We start from the raw sequence: 14,878 nt of genomic DNA, 5'->3' as shown, positions 1-14,878 counted from the left end.
CAACACACTTGATCTGTCCTGTGGCACACTGCAGTTTGAGGGATTTGGGTTTTTTGTATTAAGACTCCCAAGCCTGTGATAAGGTTTAGAAAGTGCTTTGAGCTTTGTTGCATACGCATGGGGCCTCGAATGAATGTTCTGGTAGACCCTTTTGACACAACATCTATCACATAGCTGTCAGCAAGGGACTGGGGTGCCACGGTTCTGGATCTCTTCTAATCCTACATTAACTTGTTGAGAAAGATATCTAAAGATTCACATTTAAAAGTTGGGGCCCAGGGTGGCTGGCTGCTGAACTGGCACAATGTATTGCTTGATTTGCTCCCTGGCGCTGTCATTCTAAGGCCAGAATTTTAACTTTATAAGACTGAAAACAGCAACATTCTGCTTCCCAATTCTGAAGTCCCATGAGCACAAAGCCTAGCAGTCATTCTGAGGAAGCAAGTGTCTTAGGAGACAATCTTTTATTTTTAAAATTCCATCTGTGAGACAGTGAATTAGGCTACTTTATGCCAATGTCCCCCCTCCTCCACAGCACCTGCTGAAGCCTGTGCTCATGCCAGTGTCAGACAAGAGGAAATGCACGGTGCCAAGAAGCCCTAGTTTATTAAAAGGCACATCCTTGAGGAAGGAGGGATGGTGGCTTAGTCAGCTTAGTTTGCTTCCTTTGTAAACGGCAGCTAATTGCTACCAGATATTTTTCTTTCCCTCTTCTTAACACACAGAATATCACAGAAAAAATCTAAGTATTAGAATCAAAACAGCTTGACTAACAATTGGTCTATTGTCAAACAATACTTTGACAGTGGCTCCAATTACCCACAAGGTTATCTTAAGGATTTAAAAACAGCTACAACTATTTCAACACACCTGTGCACAGCTCTTTGGTCCTTACTTGTCCTCTGCTGAATGTCCTTAAGAAAACTCAGCTTTAGCTCCTTAAGTCTAAACAGCGATAGATGGCAGAAAACCCACTGTACTTTATGTTACATTCCACCTCTTGAAGCGAGGCAATGCTCGTTTAAAAGGATACTTGTGGTCAAAGCTGTACCACAGCCTGAAGAGCCAAGCACTTTCCTGCTTTGTCCGATTTCTTCGCTCAGAATCTGGACCATCCTGAGAATGAGGGGAGAAAGTGCAGTCTGTTTTGGGGTTGTTTTTTTTTTAAATCAAACACATTTCTACTCAAATTGACATATACATTCACTCTTAGTAAGCATCTACCCCTGTCAGATCAGTGAGGCGAGGAACAACCTTGGCTGGTTCAGAAGCCAGATGCTATACCTCAGGGCCCTCTGTACTGCAGTGATATTCAGCCCGAATTCCGTTAACAATAAAAAGATTCCTTTGGTCTAAAATGAGGTAGTCCACTGCTAACATACCACTTATCCTCTTGTGATCCAGTCAATGCAGTGGGAAAAATCTGCAATTAAAAACTCAGCCTTCCTTGATAAATATATTTCATGTAAGGCAAGGTGGCGTGGACAGCTTTCCTAACTAGAATGAACTGGAATATTTTCAGGTTTGTTCCTATTCATCTCTACTTTGGCTTCCTTTAATCCAGGTTTATTTGATATCCCTGCCTTAAGCTTCTTTTTTCCGGGGACGAACAAGAGGCTTTACCATGCCTGATGAATTTGAGATATAAATTATACTTTGTCACTAACACTTAAAAGAAATAAGCACATCAGGGAATCCATCTAAGTAGGCTTGATACATCATATTTGGGGATATGAAGGAGTTGATAAATGCCAGATGAGGCTAAGTCTCAGAAGTGTTAAAGTGTTAAATTTAATCCTTTTATTTTAATAGCCATACTACAAATGATCAGACCAGATGGTGTCCAGCTGCATTTGTTTTTACTTTTGTTATTGCCTCTTTCTTTTTGGTTAAAAGCCACCCAACTGAGTTCAGAAAACCAGATGAAGTGGGAAGATGTCTTATATGAAACTAGTGGAGGAATAATGGTGAAACCATTCTGCTATCTTCGTGATTTCCAATTTAGAAAAGGCAGAGGCACCCTCATCAAAAGCCTAATGTCTTAGTAAACAGCTCATTTCCCCCTCCCAAATGATATGCAATTCTGCTATTATTGTGCCCTGCTGTCAACCATGGACCTGTGAAACAGGAGAATTCCCACAGGAATTATAGCCAAGGGCTTTCCTTATCAATACAGTACACACAGCAAAGTGGGAAACTATATAGATAAGCAGTGTACATCCATATGAAAGGAATGTAAAACAAATGACAGGGTTTTTATTTCAACTTCAGTGCTGTCCATGTGACTATAATAATACACTTAGTCTTTATTTCTGTTGCAAGCAGTTCTTTATATACTGGTTAGTCTAGCCTGCACTAGCACTGCAACCTAAGCTCAGGTCCTTTTCTGCTTCCATTAGCTCCTTTGGGAAATGGACTGGGCCTCTTCTTAGAGCTTTCCAGTAGCTTCCAGGCACAGGTGTTGAAATCTACTTTTGGTGTTATCCTAATCCCATTCTGTTAACAAAGTCACATATAATGCATTCAGTGGAATTATACCAGGGATAGTTTGGACCTAATATTACAAGGAACTCAACCAGAGGTGTATAGCTCAGTTTCTGCAATAAAAAAAGATGCTCCCATATAAATAATTTTTATACTGTCATTTATCGGCAACAGGAAATAGCAAGACAGGGAAGACAACTGAAGAACTTTTGCTCCCATGTGACAAGTCTGAAAGGGGCTGCACAGACACAAAGAATACCAGCTTTCTGTACCTGCAGTCCCTGGAACAGAAACTTTGGGACCCTGTACAGGCTACAGGTCAAAGTCCATTAGTGTTTCCTGTTGTTCATGTTATTTCCTGAAATTGATCTGTTTCTTTAATGCAGGGGTATCAAACATACGGATTCATATGAACAGATCTGGACACATGGACAGACCTGGTCTGCAGGGCTCCCATAGGGGCCAGAAATTTGTGAGTGGGACCTGTTGCAGAATTCCCAGTTACAGAGCCCTGCTGGGGACATATGTTGGTGGCAGGGGGATGAGCAATGGCCTCTCGTGCCACCACTCACTTCACTGATGCCAGTGGGCACGGGCGAGTTTAACACCCCCTGCTTCTAATCCATTTCAGAGTTGATTTACGGAATCATCTTAATTTAACTCAGTACATAGGGTACATGCAACTCAGGCTCTGAATTAAGAGCTGGAGTGGGCCTCAAATGATGCAGGAGGGCTTGTGCAGAGAAAACTCTTATTCAAGTAGATAGAGTAGTCCATTCCCATGTTCATTTTACTCCTATTGTGAATCCTCACTGCAAGGGACCTTGGAGATCTGTTATTTGGAAGTGACACACTTTTATAGACAAATGAACCTGCAAATTGTAGTGGGGATTATCACTTCAATAGATATTCGATGGCAAATTGGACTGGGACAAACAGGTAAATGTAAACAGTAATTCAATCTCATTCCAATTAAAACAAAGATAGGGAGATTCACCCTTGCACTGTGGACAGTTTGCACCAGCAGGACTAAGTGTGAAGCAACCATAGCACCCTCTAGAAAAACAGCCCAAGGTAGTGAGAATCCTAATAATATCACTGCAGAAGCACTGACATAAGGGGAAGTTCAGAGCCGAGGGTGGTAGGTCAGTTGGAAGGGCTTAAAAAGATCCCACAGGACACAGCACGATGGTAACCACTGGCAGCAGACTTAGAGAAGCACAGTGTCTCTGTTCTGTTCTTCCATCAGCTCAGGGATGCTTTTAAGTGCCTAATTTTCAGAAGTGCTGAGTCCCTGAACTCTGACCAATTTCAAATGGAGCTGTAGCTCAGTGACTTTGATAACAAAAATCACACTCCAAAGGTTTTGTACTGCACTTTGAGAATAATTTCTATAAATATGATAGTTCCAAGTTCACTTGAAAAAGGTTTCTGACTACTGTAGCACTGCACTCAAACATATGGATCTTGTATCGGCCTCCTCAGTCATCTTTGGACTCACCAGTAACTTGCCTATTTACTGGGAGACAGTCATCCTTGTCTCAAGGGATCGCCAGTGATTGTAGCATTGTTTGAATATTGCTTCCTCAGCATCAGAGCAAAAGATGCCACACTAATGGCAAAGGTGAATTTGGACATTTGCTTAGCCTTGCAATGATAGTGGAGGGTACATGGGCAAGGCTGAATTAGGCTGCTACAGAATATGAAGTAGCTGACAGATTAGCAAACTAAGTCTTTATGGTATTTTTTTCAAGTTGGTTAAAAGGGCAAATTTTGGTACCAGTCACTGAACAGAAGCCAAGAGAACTCATCTCTATCTACTGCTCTTAAACCTTCTGAATCACAAGTGGTCAATTATAAACCAAGAATGCAGGAATTCCTACTAGGAAAAAAGCATATACTGTATAGCATGCACCCAACTTGTAGTTTCATGGACTTTTCTGCTGTCTTGAAAAACACACATACACCCTAAGTTAATATAACAGCTTTGAGAAGCACACTCTGAAATAGTATATTCTTCAATCTGCAGTGTTTGTGAGCAAGAAAAAAAAAATCACTAGCCTCATATAACTTTTGCATGATTGTCTAGTTTCATAGGCTATAACCAAATTAACACACACATAGTCACTTACCCCTTGCAGGACTTGAAAGCTGTCATTGCTGGGTGGGGGATCCTGATCTGGGTCAACACCAACCCTACAGAAACATCAGGAAAACAAAACAAACCAGACTGCATTATTGGAGGGCCACAAGTATCACAGATGGCAGAGAAAGCATGTTTTAAAGAAGCATGAGCAGTTGATTGAAATGCATTCAAAGTGTTCAACGTAAGTCATTTTAGGAAGATTTTCATATTTCCATTGCAGGTATATAGCCATGTTACCAACAAGCTCCTTTTTAAGTCAAGCAGCACCCTTCTCCAGGCAAGAGATTATCACAGCCAGCTTAACAGCAAATTAATACCCACTTCCTTGACCAGCTATCATTGCTGCTGATTCCTTTAAACCTATGACAATGTCATTTTTGTGCTGATTGGTAAAAGCAGAGCTTCCCCATTCTGCAGGGAACACACCAGTAGAAGAAAACAAGAGGCTAATGATCAAACCAACCTGTTTCTGACAGGGCAAATTGTATATTCATAAGTACTGCGATGCTACAGAGCTGAAAATGGCTTAAACATACAATAATTTACATTTTAAATATGTTTCTTGAGAGCGGATCAAAAACATTTCTTAGAAGACAATTCATAATCTCAATTTGCTCCATCTTTTACAAAGTTTTGTCATCGTAAACAACGTGGGAATCCCCAGTGGTTTGTCTAATCGAATCTACCATCTGTGGTTGTGGTCAGTACTAGCTGTTTCAGAAGAAAGGGCAAGAAACCAGATAGCTGAAAATCACAGTAAGGAGCCTTACTCTTAATGCTATACACTTAGCTAAATCTCATGCTTTACTGAAGAACTCATTCATCACTGATGGCAAGAGGTTAGGAGCAAATTTTCCCTGGAGGCAAGTTGATCCCTAATTGCCTACTGTAGGATTTCTTGCACCTCCCTTAAAAGGAACTGATTTGGACCACTACTGAAGACCAGATATTACATTGAGTGACTTTTTTTTTTTTTTTTTTTTTAAATCAACCTAGTGAAAAATAACCATCCATAAAATTCTTGTGTGTTACCTAGTCCATTACTTTTATATACTTATACTTTTTGCCTTTCTGACTACTATTGCACATCAGAGAGCTCTGGTGACATCTGCTCGTCACAGAGTGTGCCTACACATTCATTAATGAGCTTCTGCTACTGGCACAGTAAAAACTAGGACCTCTAATGTGAGGTACCAACTAAATGTGTATTATGCTGCCCTGAAACACAGTATAAAAAGTGCACACATTTTTAGTGATGCTTAATGTGCGGTAGCCTAATTTTACTGTGCATCAGTATATTAGAAGGGTTTTTGCTGTGACATTCTGATGCACAGTAAAATAGGCTAGCGTGCATTAAAGCATACATGTAGAAGTGTCCACAATAACAGTTTTTATTTGCTGAGGGCCAACAGTTAATCTGAGACCCAGCATTGTGAATGAGTAGTTCAAATTATTCATTCCAGAATACAGTCTTGTATCTGTCAAGAAAATTTCATTTCCTACTGTGCTGCACATTCACTTGGCTTTAGTACGTAGATTTTCTTTAGCTTTGTTTTAACTTATATGATTGTGGGCCATCTACAAAAGTTTGCCACCACTCTGTGATTCCCTTTTCCAACTCTATCCTAGGATATGATCTGGTGGGGGCAGACCTTGGTGCATCACAGCAATACTGTTTGACTAGAGAGCCCAGACTATAGAGGAGAACAGGGGAATCGGTCACTCAAATTGCAACTTTCATGTGGTAGCCTTTCCAAAGTGAAATACTTTAGCCTTTATCTAAGACTTCCCACATTGAAACTTCTGATCAAAGTTGTGATGAAGTTGTCTCTCTCTCTCCTCCACCCAAGTTTTTAATCAAGGTTTTCTTCAGTTCAGGGAGGAGATCTGTTTTTTGAGCAGTCCTAGTAGGACGTTTCATTGTAGGAGCCATCTTAATTATTGCCTAAATACATGCTCTGTTCAGCATTTTATCAGTTCTACCTTTAAACTCTATGGCCAATTTACTGGGTCTCCTAAGTTTATAGTTACTGGTTGCAACCCCCAGGGTCATTTTTAGTGTCTTTTCAATAGGTATAATATTTGTTGTTCTCCAACATAGTAGCTAGCATTAATGAAAACATTTACTTCTCTTAGCAGCTCAGCTTAAATACTTGGATGCATATTAACTGGTAACTTACTCCTCTATCAATTTGTTCAATCAACTCCATTTAACACTGCCCCCAAAAAGGATAGATTGCCAGTATCCTCTACGATGAAGACAGAAGCAAAGAAAATATTTAGTTCTTTGCTCAGGGGCTGCTCATTGTGCCAGGAGGGCATAGTGGTTGAAAGGCAGCCAAGAGCTGGAGCTGCCGGAGGCGAGAGGAAGCTGGCTTGGCCCGGCAGGGCTGTTCTGCTCCCCTCACCTCTAGCTACAGCTCCTGCTCCTGCCACCCCGCACAGTGCCATTTGGCTTCCACCCAGTGCACAGAGCTCTGGCTCCAGCTCCAGCTGCTTTCCATCTGCTCCATCCACGCAGTGCAATGAGCAGCCCCTGCAGACAGTGCAGGTGGAAGGCATCCAGGAGCTAGAGCTGGAGCCTAGCAGAAGGCAGAACAGCCTGCCTGGCCCTGGCCAGGCCACAGCTTGTGATATGACTGCAGCCACAGAGTGCTGCATAGGACAGGGGGCGGGGGTGCAGATGCAGCAGGCTGGGCTTGGGGCCTGCCTGCACCTCCAAGCTGGCCTAGGCAGCTTGCTACCCAGCCAGCTCCACCTGTGCTACTGGGCCAGGCTGTCACAGAGCCACAGATGCTGGAAAGGGCCCTTGCCAGCTGGCTGCAGCTCCATGACAGCCCCATCTGGCCTGGGTATGGGGAGCCAGGAGCAATCTGGCTGCGCAGCCCCCATGGCCCCAGCCTGAGCCGCAGCCAGCTGGGAAGGGTCCAGCCCTGCAGCCCAACCCAGGATGGCTCCTCTGCATCCACGGGCCAGGCCGGCTCAGCCCCACAGCCCCAGCTGCTGGCAAGGCAGGCAGATGGTGGGGCCATACCAGCTGACTGGCCATGCTCTCTCCCCTGCCACTGGAGTAGGGAGAGGTGGGGAATGGCTGGCAAGGGCTACTACCCCCTGGCCAGGCAGACCCCAGATGCAGTCCCCCAGTAGGAGAGGGGAGGGAGGGGGGGGAAAAATAAACTTCTTTTGCCTCAGGAGGCCATGCCAGCCAGTGTCTGGCCATGCTCCACACCTGCTCTAGCTAGAGACAGCACAGCCCAGCCATGGTTGAAAAGCATGCTGGGATGCTAGGGGACTCTTTTTTTTTTTTTTTCAAACTTAAACCAAGAATGGGTCTAGGACAGAAATTTGCATAAACTGGTTTGACCCAAATCAGTTAAGTCTAATTCTACATTCAGCCAGGTTTATCTTAAACCAGTTTTGACCATTTTGAAACTGGCTTATGTGCACTGAACTTGGCTAGGGACAGACATTCAAAAAGCCTGAGCCTGAATTGATTCAATCTTTGCAGGCTAATATAACCTGGTTAGGCTGAACCAGTCTGTAACCGGGCAGACATTCTTTCTGGCCTGAGGAAATTCAGGTATATGCCTGCAGTGGCTCATGCTAGAAGCTGGGGGAGCTGGGGCTACAGCAGCCCTCCCTTCCCTTCTACAGAGCTGAGTTGATGGGGGCGTGGCCAGGCCCTGGCAGGACACTTTGATTAGGGAGGTCTGCCTGCATGGCCCCAGGCTTTTTCCTGATGCCTGCTCAAGGGGCAGGAGTGTTGCCAGACTCCAGCCCCTTGGTAGCACTCTGAGGCAAGGGAGGGTGTACAGTGCATGCTTCTGTTGATGATACGGAGCTTTTCAGTCTCCCTCCATGCTTCTTTATACAGTCTGCAGCAAACTGACAGGAAAGCAGGCCAGCAGGGGGCTGATAACAGTGTTTATCACCCCATCAGCAAAACAATAGCCTCTCTCCATTAGTTCAAATTCTTCTTAAAACAGCTTACCAGCTGACCTGTTGATTAGCTCCAAAAAGCCCTAAGCGGTCACTGTTTTGTCTGCCTGTCCCAGTGAAATTGGAGAGAGATGTACAAAGACACCTCTCAGCATTAGCTAGCATACCACATGCCTACGGCCTGTGGGGCTGGGGTCCATGCTATGGGAAATAGGAGGGAGGGAGGGGGGATCCCTGCTTAAGCAGTGAGCAGCAGTGGGGCAGGAGGAAGCCAGGCAGACCCTGATGTGTCTGCAGTCTCTGCCAGAACGCCAGCTAGGGAGCAGAAGGGAGGGACCAGCCCTGCTGTGGAGCAGAGAGCCCAGACAGCATGCTGGGGGAGTCTGGTTTATCTTAAACCAGGAAGGGGTCTGGGACAGACATTGCATACACTGGTTTGACCCAAAGCAGTTAAGTCTGATACTACATTCAACCAGGTTTATCTCAAACCGGTTTCAGCCATTTTTAAATGGGTTTTTATGGGTTTATTTTACTGAACATCTCTTCTATTACAGGTTTAAACCAGTTTCTGATCACTTAAACTGGTTTGTGTGTAACTTCTGTTCCTAGCCCCAGGGTGTTCAGTCCCTGAGCATCTAGTGTTTTACCTTCCCTACAGTTGAACTTCAACACAATCTCTTTTCACATCTCATAAAGACTTTAAACACTGGAAATCTTTTATTTGCTCTTCAAATTTCCTGATCCTTCATAATTCCATTTCATAGCCTGTAATCTTTTCATAACTCCTTTCTCTTTGTTTCACTTGCCCTGGATTTCCACTTTCTAAAGGATACCTTTCAGCCCCTAATAACCAATAACCACTCTTGAATGAGATCCCAGTTGGGGACACTGGGCTGGAAGAAAACACTCATATCAGCAAATTTAGTCTCCTGTTACAGCAAGCAACCACTTCATATAAACCCTTTTGAACCATGCTGCCTTTTACTTTGACTCCTGCTTTTATTTGATTTAGGAGACTTGTGCGACTAATAGCCTCTGTACAGGATTTAAGATTTTCGTTTCTTTACCTGAGTTTTTTTGTGTTTAATTTGGTTGGGGAGTTTTTGCTTACTTTCTCCTGTAAGCAAGCTCCTTTTTTCAAAGTTAAATTTAAACACTACTATTTTTTTAAAAATTTTTTTTATTTATTTATTTTTTTTACCAGTGATCCCACAAGGAAGGCGACATTTTAATTAAGTAAGCAAATTTGATTAATAATCCTTAACTACAATTCATGACAACTCCTACTACTCCTGCACGCGCAGCTTAGTGCAATCAAAGTTTAAGTTCACACTGGAGTTGACACAAAGCTCAGTTTGGTTCTTGAAAAAGATCTCTCTAAGCAAAGTGGTTCCCTTTTAATTGGGTATTCTACAAGCAATCAGGATGAATGACACATGAAAATCTGGAGCTCCTCTTTATCTGAATCCTGATGAAATAAAAATGTTCAATACTGGATCAATTTACTTAGATTATCTCTTCTATACCAGGTGCACAGTGGCAGCAGCAATCCAAGTCATCTTGGCATTTTATTTAAATAGTGTACTGGCAAGCCAGGTAAACAAGCAAGCCTTGGTCTATAAACACAGAGCATCTATGGTTGAAGCAGCAGAGACAAAATTATGTGAACTGAAGAGCATGGTAGTTGCAATGCAGCCAAAAACATGGCAATGCAGGTCTGCCAGCAGCCATCTCCATCTTCTGTGCTAACCATTTTGAAAATCCAAGGTGGCAGTATTATGTGGCTTCTGTGACTGCACAGATGAAAAGCATTTGATTTGCCAAGAGATAGTTGTAAGACTTGGCTGAGGTGTATCATATGAGAAAAGCCATTTGTGACACCTAAAACCACACAACATAAAGAAGGATTTCTCCTTTCAGCATTAATTTGCTATTGTTATTTAAATATCTGATGATTTCAGATAGTTTTAGAACATGCTGCTTAGTCAACTTATTCATGGCGGGTTTGGGGGTTCAGTGGAATTTATACAGGAAGAGAACTGAAGAAGAAAACAAGCTCTTTTAGGTAAGAGTGTAAACCCTTATGGAAATAAATCATTATTTTTAGAATGTGAGCAGCTTTTTTTCTTTCCTTGCTTTAAAGACAGTTTTCAACAGCAAACAGACTACCATTGAGTTCATAACTTCATGTGCCAAAACAAAAAGGGTCTCTACACCTCTCAGTAACTACCAAACTTTCCCTTTTAACAACAATTTTTAATCTATTTTCTTTTGAAAGGATCTAGAAATACAGCACCACCTGCTCCCACTCTGATGTGCAACCTGGAACACTAACACTAAGCCTGACATCACCCCATTACTGTTGTGAGGTAGGTCTCCCCTGTCCCTTGCAATAATGATGCTAGTATCATAGTGACTTCCTTCATACATACAAACCCAGAAAAACAAGGTAAAAATTAACACAAAATAAAAAGATGGCAAAACACTCTACAATAAAACCAAAACAAAACCAAACCAAAAATCCAAACTAAGCGCTGTTTCCCCTGCACCATGTAAGAGTAGAGCTTGATTTTGGGGATATTTTTGATCTCAGCCCTCCCAAAAGGCTGAAATCAGGGGCCCCAAAATCACCTTACAACCATGGGAGGCACCTTAACACCACAGGTGACATCTCAACATATGCAGTAGCTGGGCATGAATGCTGCTAGTATTTTAACTACTCTGATTTTCTGTGAAGCTTGTTTTGGTGCTGACCTCCTTGTGGCTCTGGAAACCAAAGAGATGCCTGGAACTCCAGCAGTATAACAGGGTACATTAATAATGTGCCAAAAATTATGATTATATACTCCATTAGTAACCACTTGCAGAGCCTGTCTGGCCATATACTGATTTTGGAAACTGCTATCTAACTCACGTTGAACTCAATGGACAAACTCTCTTTAGCTCCTTTCTACGTAAAGATTAAAATATAGGACAATTCTGCAACCTTAACTTCGAGTCAATCGTACTTCCAGAAATAGTCTCAAGAAACCACAGAAGTCACTAAAAATACCTGTGTGATTAAGAATTATAAAATCAAAATCTAATTCTTGAGTCATTTGAGGCTGGATACATTGACTCCATTTGAACTGTCTGACTTTCCCTCCCAAGTGTGGGCTGAAGGTTAAATGGCTGTGTTTTCCAGACATAGATGGGAATTAAAAAGTGGGGAAAAAACAAAGTGGAAGACTGGACAGCTAATACCAAAACCTTTCAGCTCACATGAATAAGGCAAAAAACAAGAAACAAGACAAATTGTATAAGTCCTCAGCAGTTAAAAAAAAGCAGCATGCCACAGTGTAGGAAAATAACACACATTTCGGGTTAGAAAGATGAAGAGAGCCAAGCACCAGATTAATTTTGTACTGAGGAAGCCGTAGTATCACCTGAAGTACAGCCAGCGGCTTTGGTTCCTCTCTTCCACCGATGGAATATGGTCACCAACTCTAGTATGGCATGAAAATGGAATGTAAATAACATAAAATGCTTATGAAAACCAGCAGCTTTATCAAGCTACCAAGTCCAAATAAAAATAACAAGACAAAGCAAAAACAATACCCCCAAAAAATCAGACATACAAAAATGAGTGCAATAAAATGACCAAGTGACAAAAAAAGAAAGAATAAAACAACACCACAGGAGGCAACAATGACAAGACTGTATGATATGAACATTTCCATCCATAGATTGTTTCCTTTCAACCATGTGATGATATTCATATTCAGAAACTGTCATTTGGGATCCAAGCAGCTTTCCAAATGAATCTCTGCATGAGAGAAAGCCAGATATAACAGTTATTTCAACCAATTTGGACTGCCTCACTCTCTCATGCTTTGAGCATTTAAAGTAGCAGTCAGCAATATTTCCTGGTGGCCGGCCAGAATGAGTCAAAGGTGGGTCAGCATCAGGAACCAGCCCTTCCCCTCACTGCCCAGCCACCCAGTTGTGGCATGGGAAAAGCCCCTTGCTGAAAGCCACGGAGGCCCCCCCCACACTAAAGTCCCAGCTCTGTGGGTGGAATCCAGCCCACAGGCTATAGGTTGCTGACCCCTGATCTAAAGAAAGCTGCGGCAGGAAATTGTGCATATCAGAAAGGTCCCCTCTACACATGCACGGCAGGGGGCACAACTGTGGGATCATACATTAGAGCCAATCTCACCTTATTGCCAGTGCAGGGGGAGTCCATCCTGGCAAGAAGCAGGGTCCCACAGCTGGAAGTCCCACTTGTTGAGAGGGCTCCCAGATGTAGGGGCCATGTACAACTGGGGTTGAAAGACCCTGCAGCTGATGGGGCTCTCAGCCCCACAACTGATAGGACTGCTGGTTCCAGCTGTGCCTTAAGCAACCAACAGCAGAGCCAGGCCCAGAAGCTCCATCAGTTGTGGGGGTCTCAGCCCTGGCTGCGAGTGTGGTGTAGCTGGGACTGGTAGCCCCATCAGTTGCAGAGCTCTTGGTTCTGGGAGCAAGTGAGGAACGGCCAGGACCAAGTGCCCCCTGTGGGCTGGGGATTCCAGGCACTCGAGTCTTAGGGATCACAGCAGCCACAATCTCTGGGGCTCGGGGTTTCATGCTGGGCACGGTGCACCCCTGCAGCTGGGAGTGCTGTCAGCTGATGGAGCCCCCAGCCACAGGGGAGACCCTGCTACGCATGCAAATTAAAGCTTGATAGCGACCAGCTAAAAAGTTAGCGCACATTTTCAGTGTCTAACTTTATCATATGATAAAAAGCTCCAACCAGCTATAGCTACTTTGTCCACATAGCTGGTCTTAAGGTAACTGCTCAATTAACAAGTTAATTGTGCAATGCATATAACTTGTAGAGGGGGCCAAAGAGACTGTTTTATCCTATTCAACTCAAGCAGCCAAACACAACTGGCAATGCAGAAACAGATGCTTCAGCTTGGTTATCCATTATTAATCATTCCCTCTTAGAGAAAAGCCACCTTTTCATGATATTTTTAAAAACCACTCTTACCCACCTTTCCTGTTGTATAAAAATGCCATTTATGTTTAAAAGGAACAATGTGATTTCATCATACCCACACATAAAACATCTATGTCAAATAAGCTAAGTTGAACACACATTTGGAAAAGGTCAAAACAGAGGTTGCCTTTTTCCAGTAGCCCAGTGCTGTCCAGTCTAATATTCCATTTTTATTGATTGTATCTTTGTCAAACTAGCAAGCTGATGTTTTTCCTAGAGCTCTCTCTCCATGTCAGGCTTAAACATTTATTTATTTTTTGAAAAACTTCAGCATGAACTTTTAAGTTGTTACATGACAGACTGAAGAAAAATAAAGTAAAAAGTGTCTGTGACCACTGAAGTATGCCTCCCACACCTCTGACTTGGATTGGAAGCCAGGATTCCTGAGCTTTATCATCCTTCTGCCGTCAGCAAACAGCTGGAAAGGCTACTGACTAAGGTATGCATCTCTCACCCATGATTTAGTGACAGGTCTTCATAAAAAGTTAACAACCTATTACTGTTACTGGTTACCTCATCAGCTTTCATGACAAAGGTCTCTGCTGTGGATCTGAAGCCAGTGACCCATGTGATTGCCAGTACAATGCCACATGACAGAAATTTTTTTCTCAGTTTGCACTTTTAAGACCTCAGAAGTTACTTCCTCCCCCCTCCATCCTGCAGCATGCTTGAGACAATGTTAGAAAGAAAGTTACAGTTGCAAAGTCAACCATTCAGAGGATAGCAATGCTCAAATGGGCAAGTAAAGGCACAATGGGATCTAATGCGTGATCCACACAATCGCGCTTCCTGCCACAATGCTGTAGCACTGAGGTGGGGCAATGAGCAGGGCAACCATCCCGGGTGCCAAAGCAAAGGGGTGCCAACAGGAGCTTCCCAGCCAGGGTGAGGCACGGGATGGAGTTGCAAGCGGCTCATTTGGGGGTTGGAGGCTGCAGAGATAGGGGAGGGGGGCAGCTCCTGTCACTGCATGCACTCCTGGGCAAGCATGGGGTGGGGGGCATATGCCCCCTGGATCCATGTGCAGGTGCGATGGCAGGCCACTGCTACAGGCTTTGCCCTGGGCACCAAACTTCTAGGCCACAGCACTGTTCTGCCATGCCACATGTACATGACAGGAGGCATAACTGTGGGATTGCATCTCAGATCTCCTCATGCCTTATTGCCAGTGCCAGGTGAGCCTGGGTTCAGATCCTGCTGGCACTCCCACTGCTGGGAACCCCTTTAGCTGAGGGGTGCCCAACACACTCCCAGGACTAGGAAACTGCAGCCATGCCCTGTGGCTG

The 14,878-nt window shown here is 43.6% G+C and overlaps 1 protein-coding gene across 1 annotated transcript in view; it reads right to left on the bottom strand.

The window, feature by feature from the left end:
* The window catches only part of SLC9A7 (solute carrier family 9 member A7), a 106,708-nt gene that overhangs the window by 16,863 nt on the left and 74,967 nt on the right, over nt 1–14,878 (bottom strand). Inside the window, 3 exon segments of the mRNA XM_059720954.1 lie at nt 1,034–1,116; nt 4,617–4,680; nt 11,995–12,054. Of these exon segments, the coding sequence (XP_059576937.1) occupies nt 1,034–1,116; nt 4,617–4,680; nt 11,995–12,054 (207 nt within the window).

This window comes from Alligator mississippiensis, chromosome 1 (assembly GCF_030867095.1).
Source record: "Alligator mississippiensis isolate rAllMis1 chromosome 1, rAllMis1, whole genome shotgun sequence".
In the NCBI taxonomy this organism is placed as follows: domain Eukaryota; kingdom Metazoa; phylum Chordata; order Crocodylia; family Alligatoridae; genus Alligator; species Alligator mississippiensis.
Note: the sequence above shows the minus strand (reverse complement) of the source record. Positions and strands in the feature narration are given on the sequence as shown.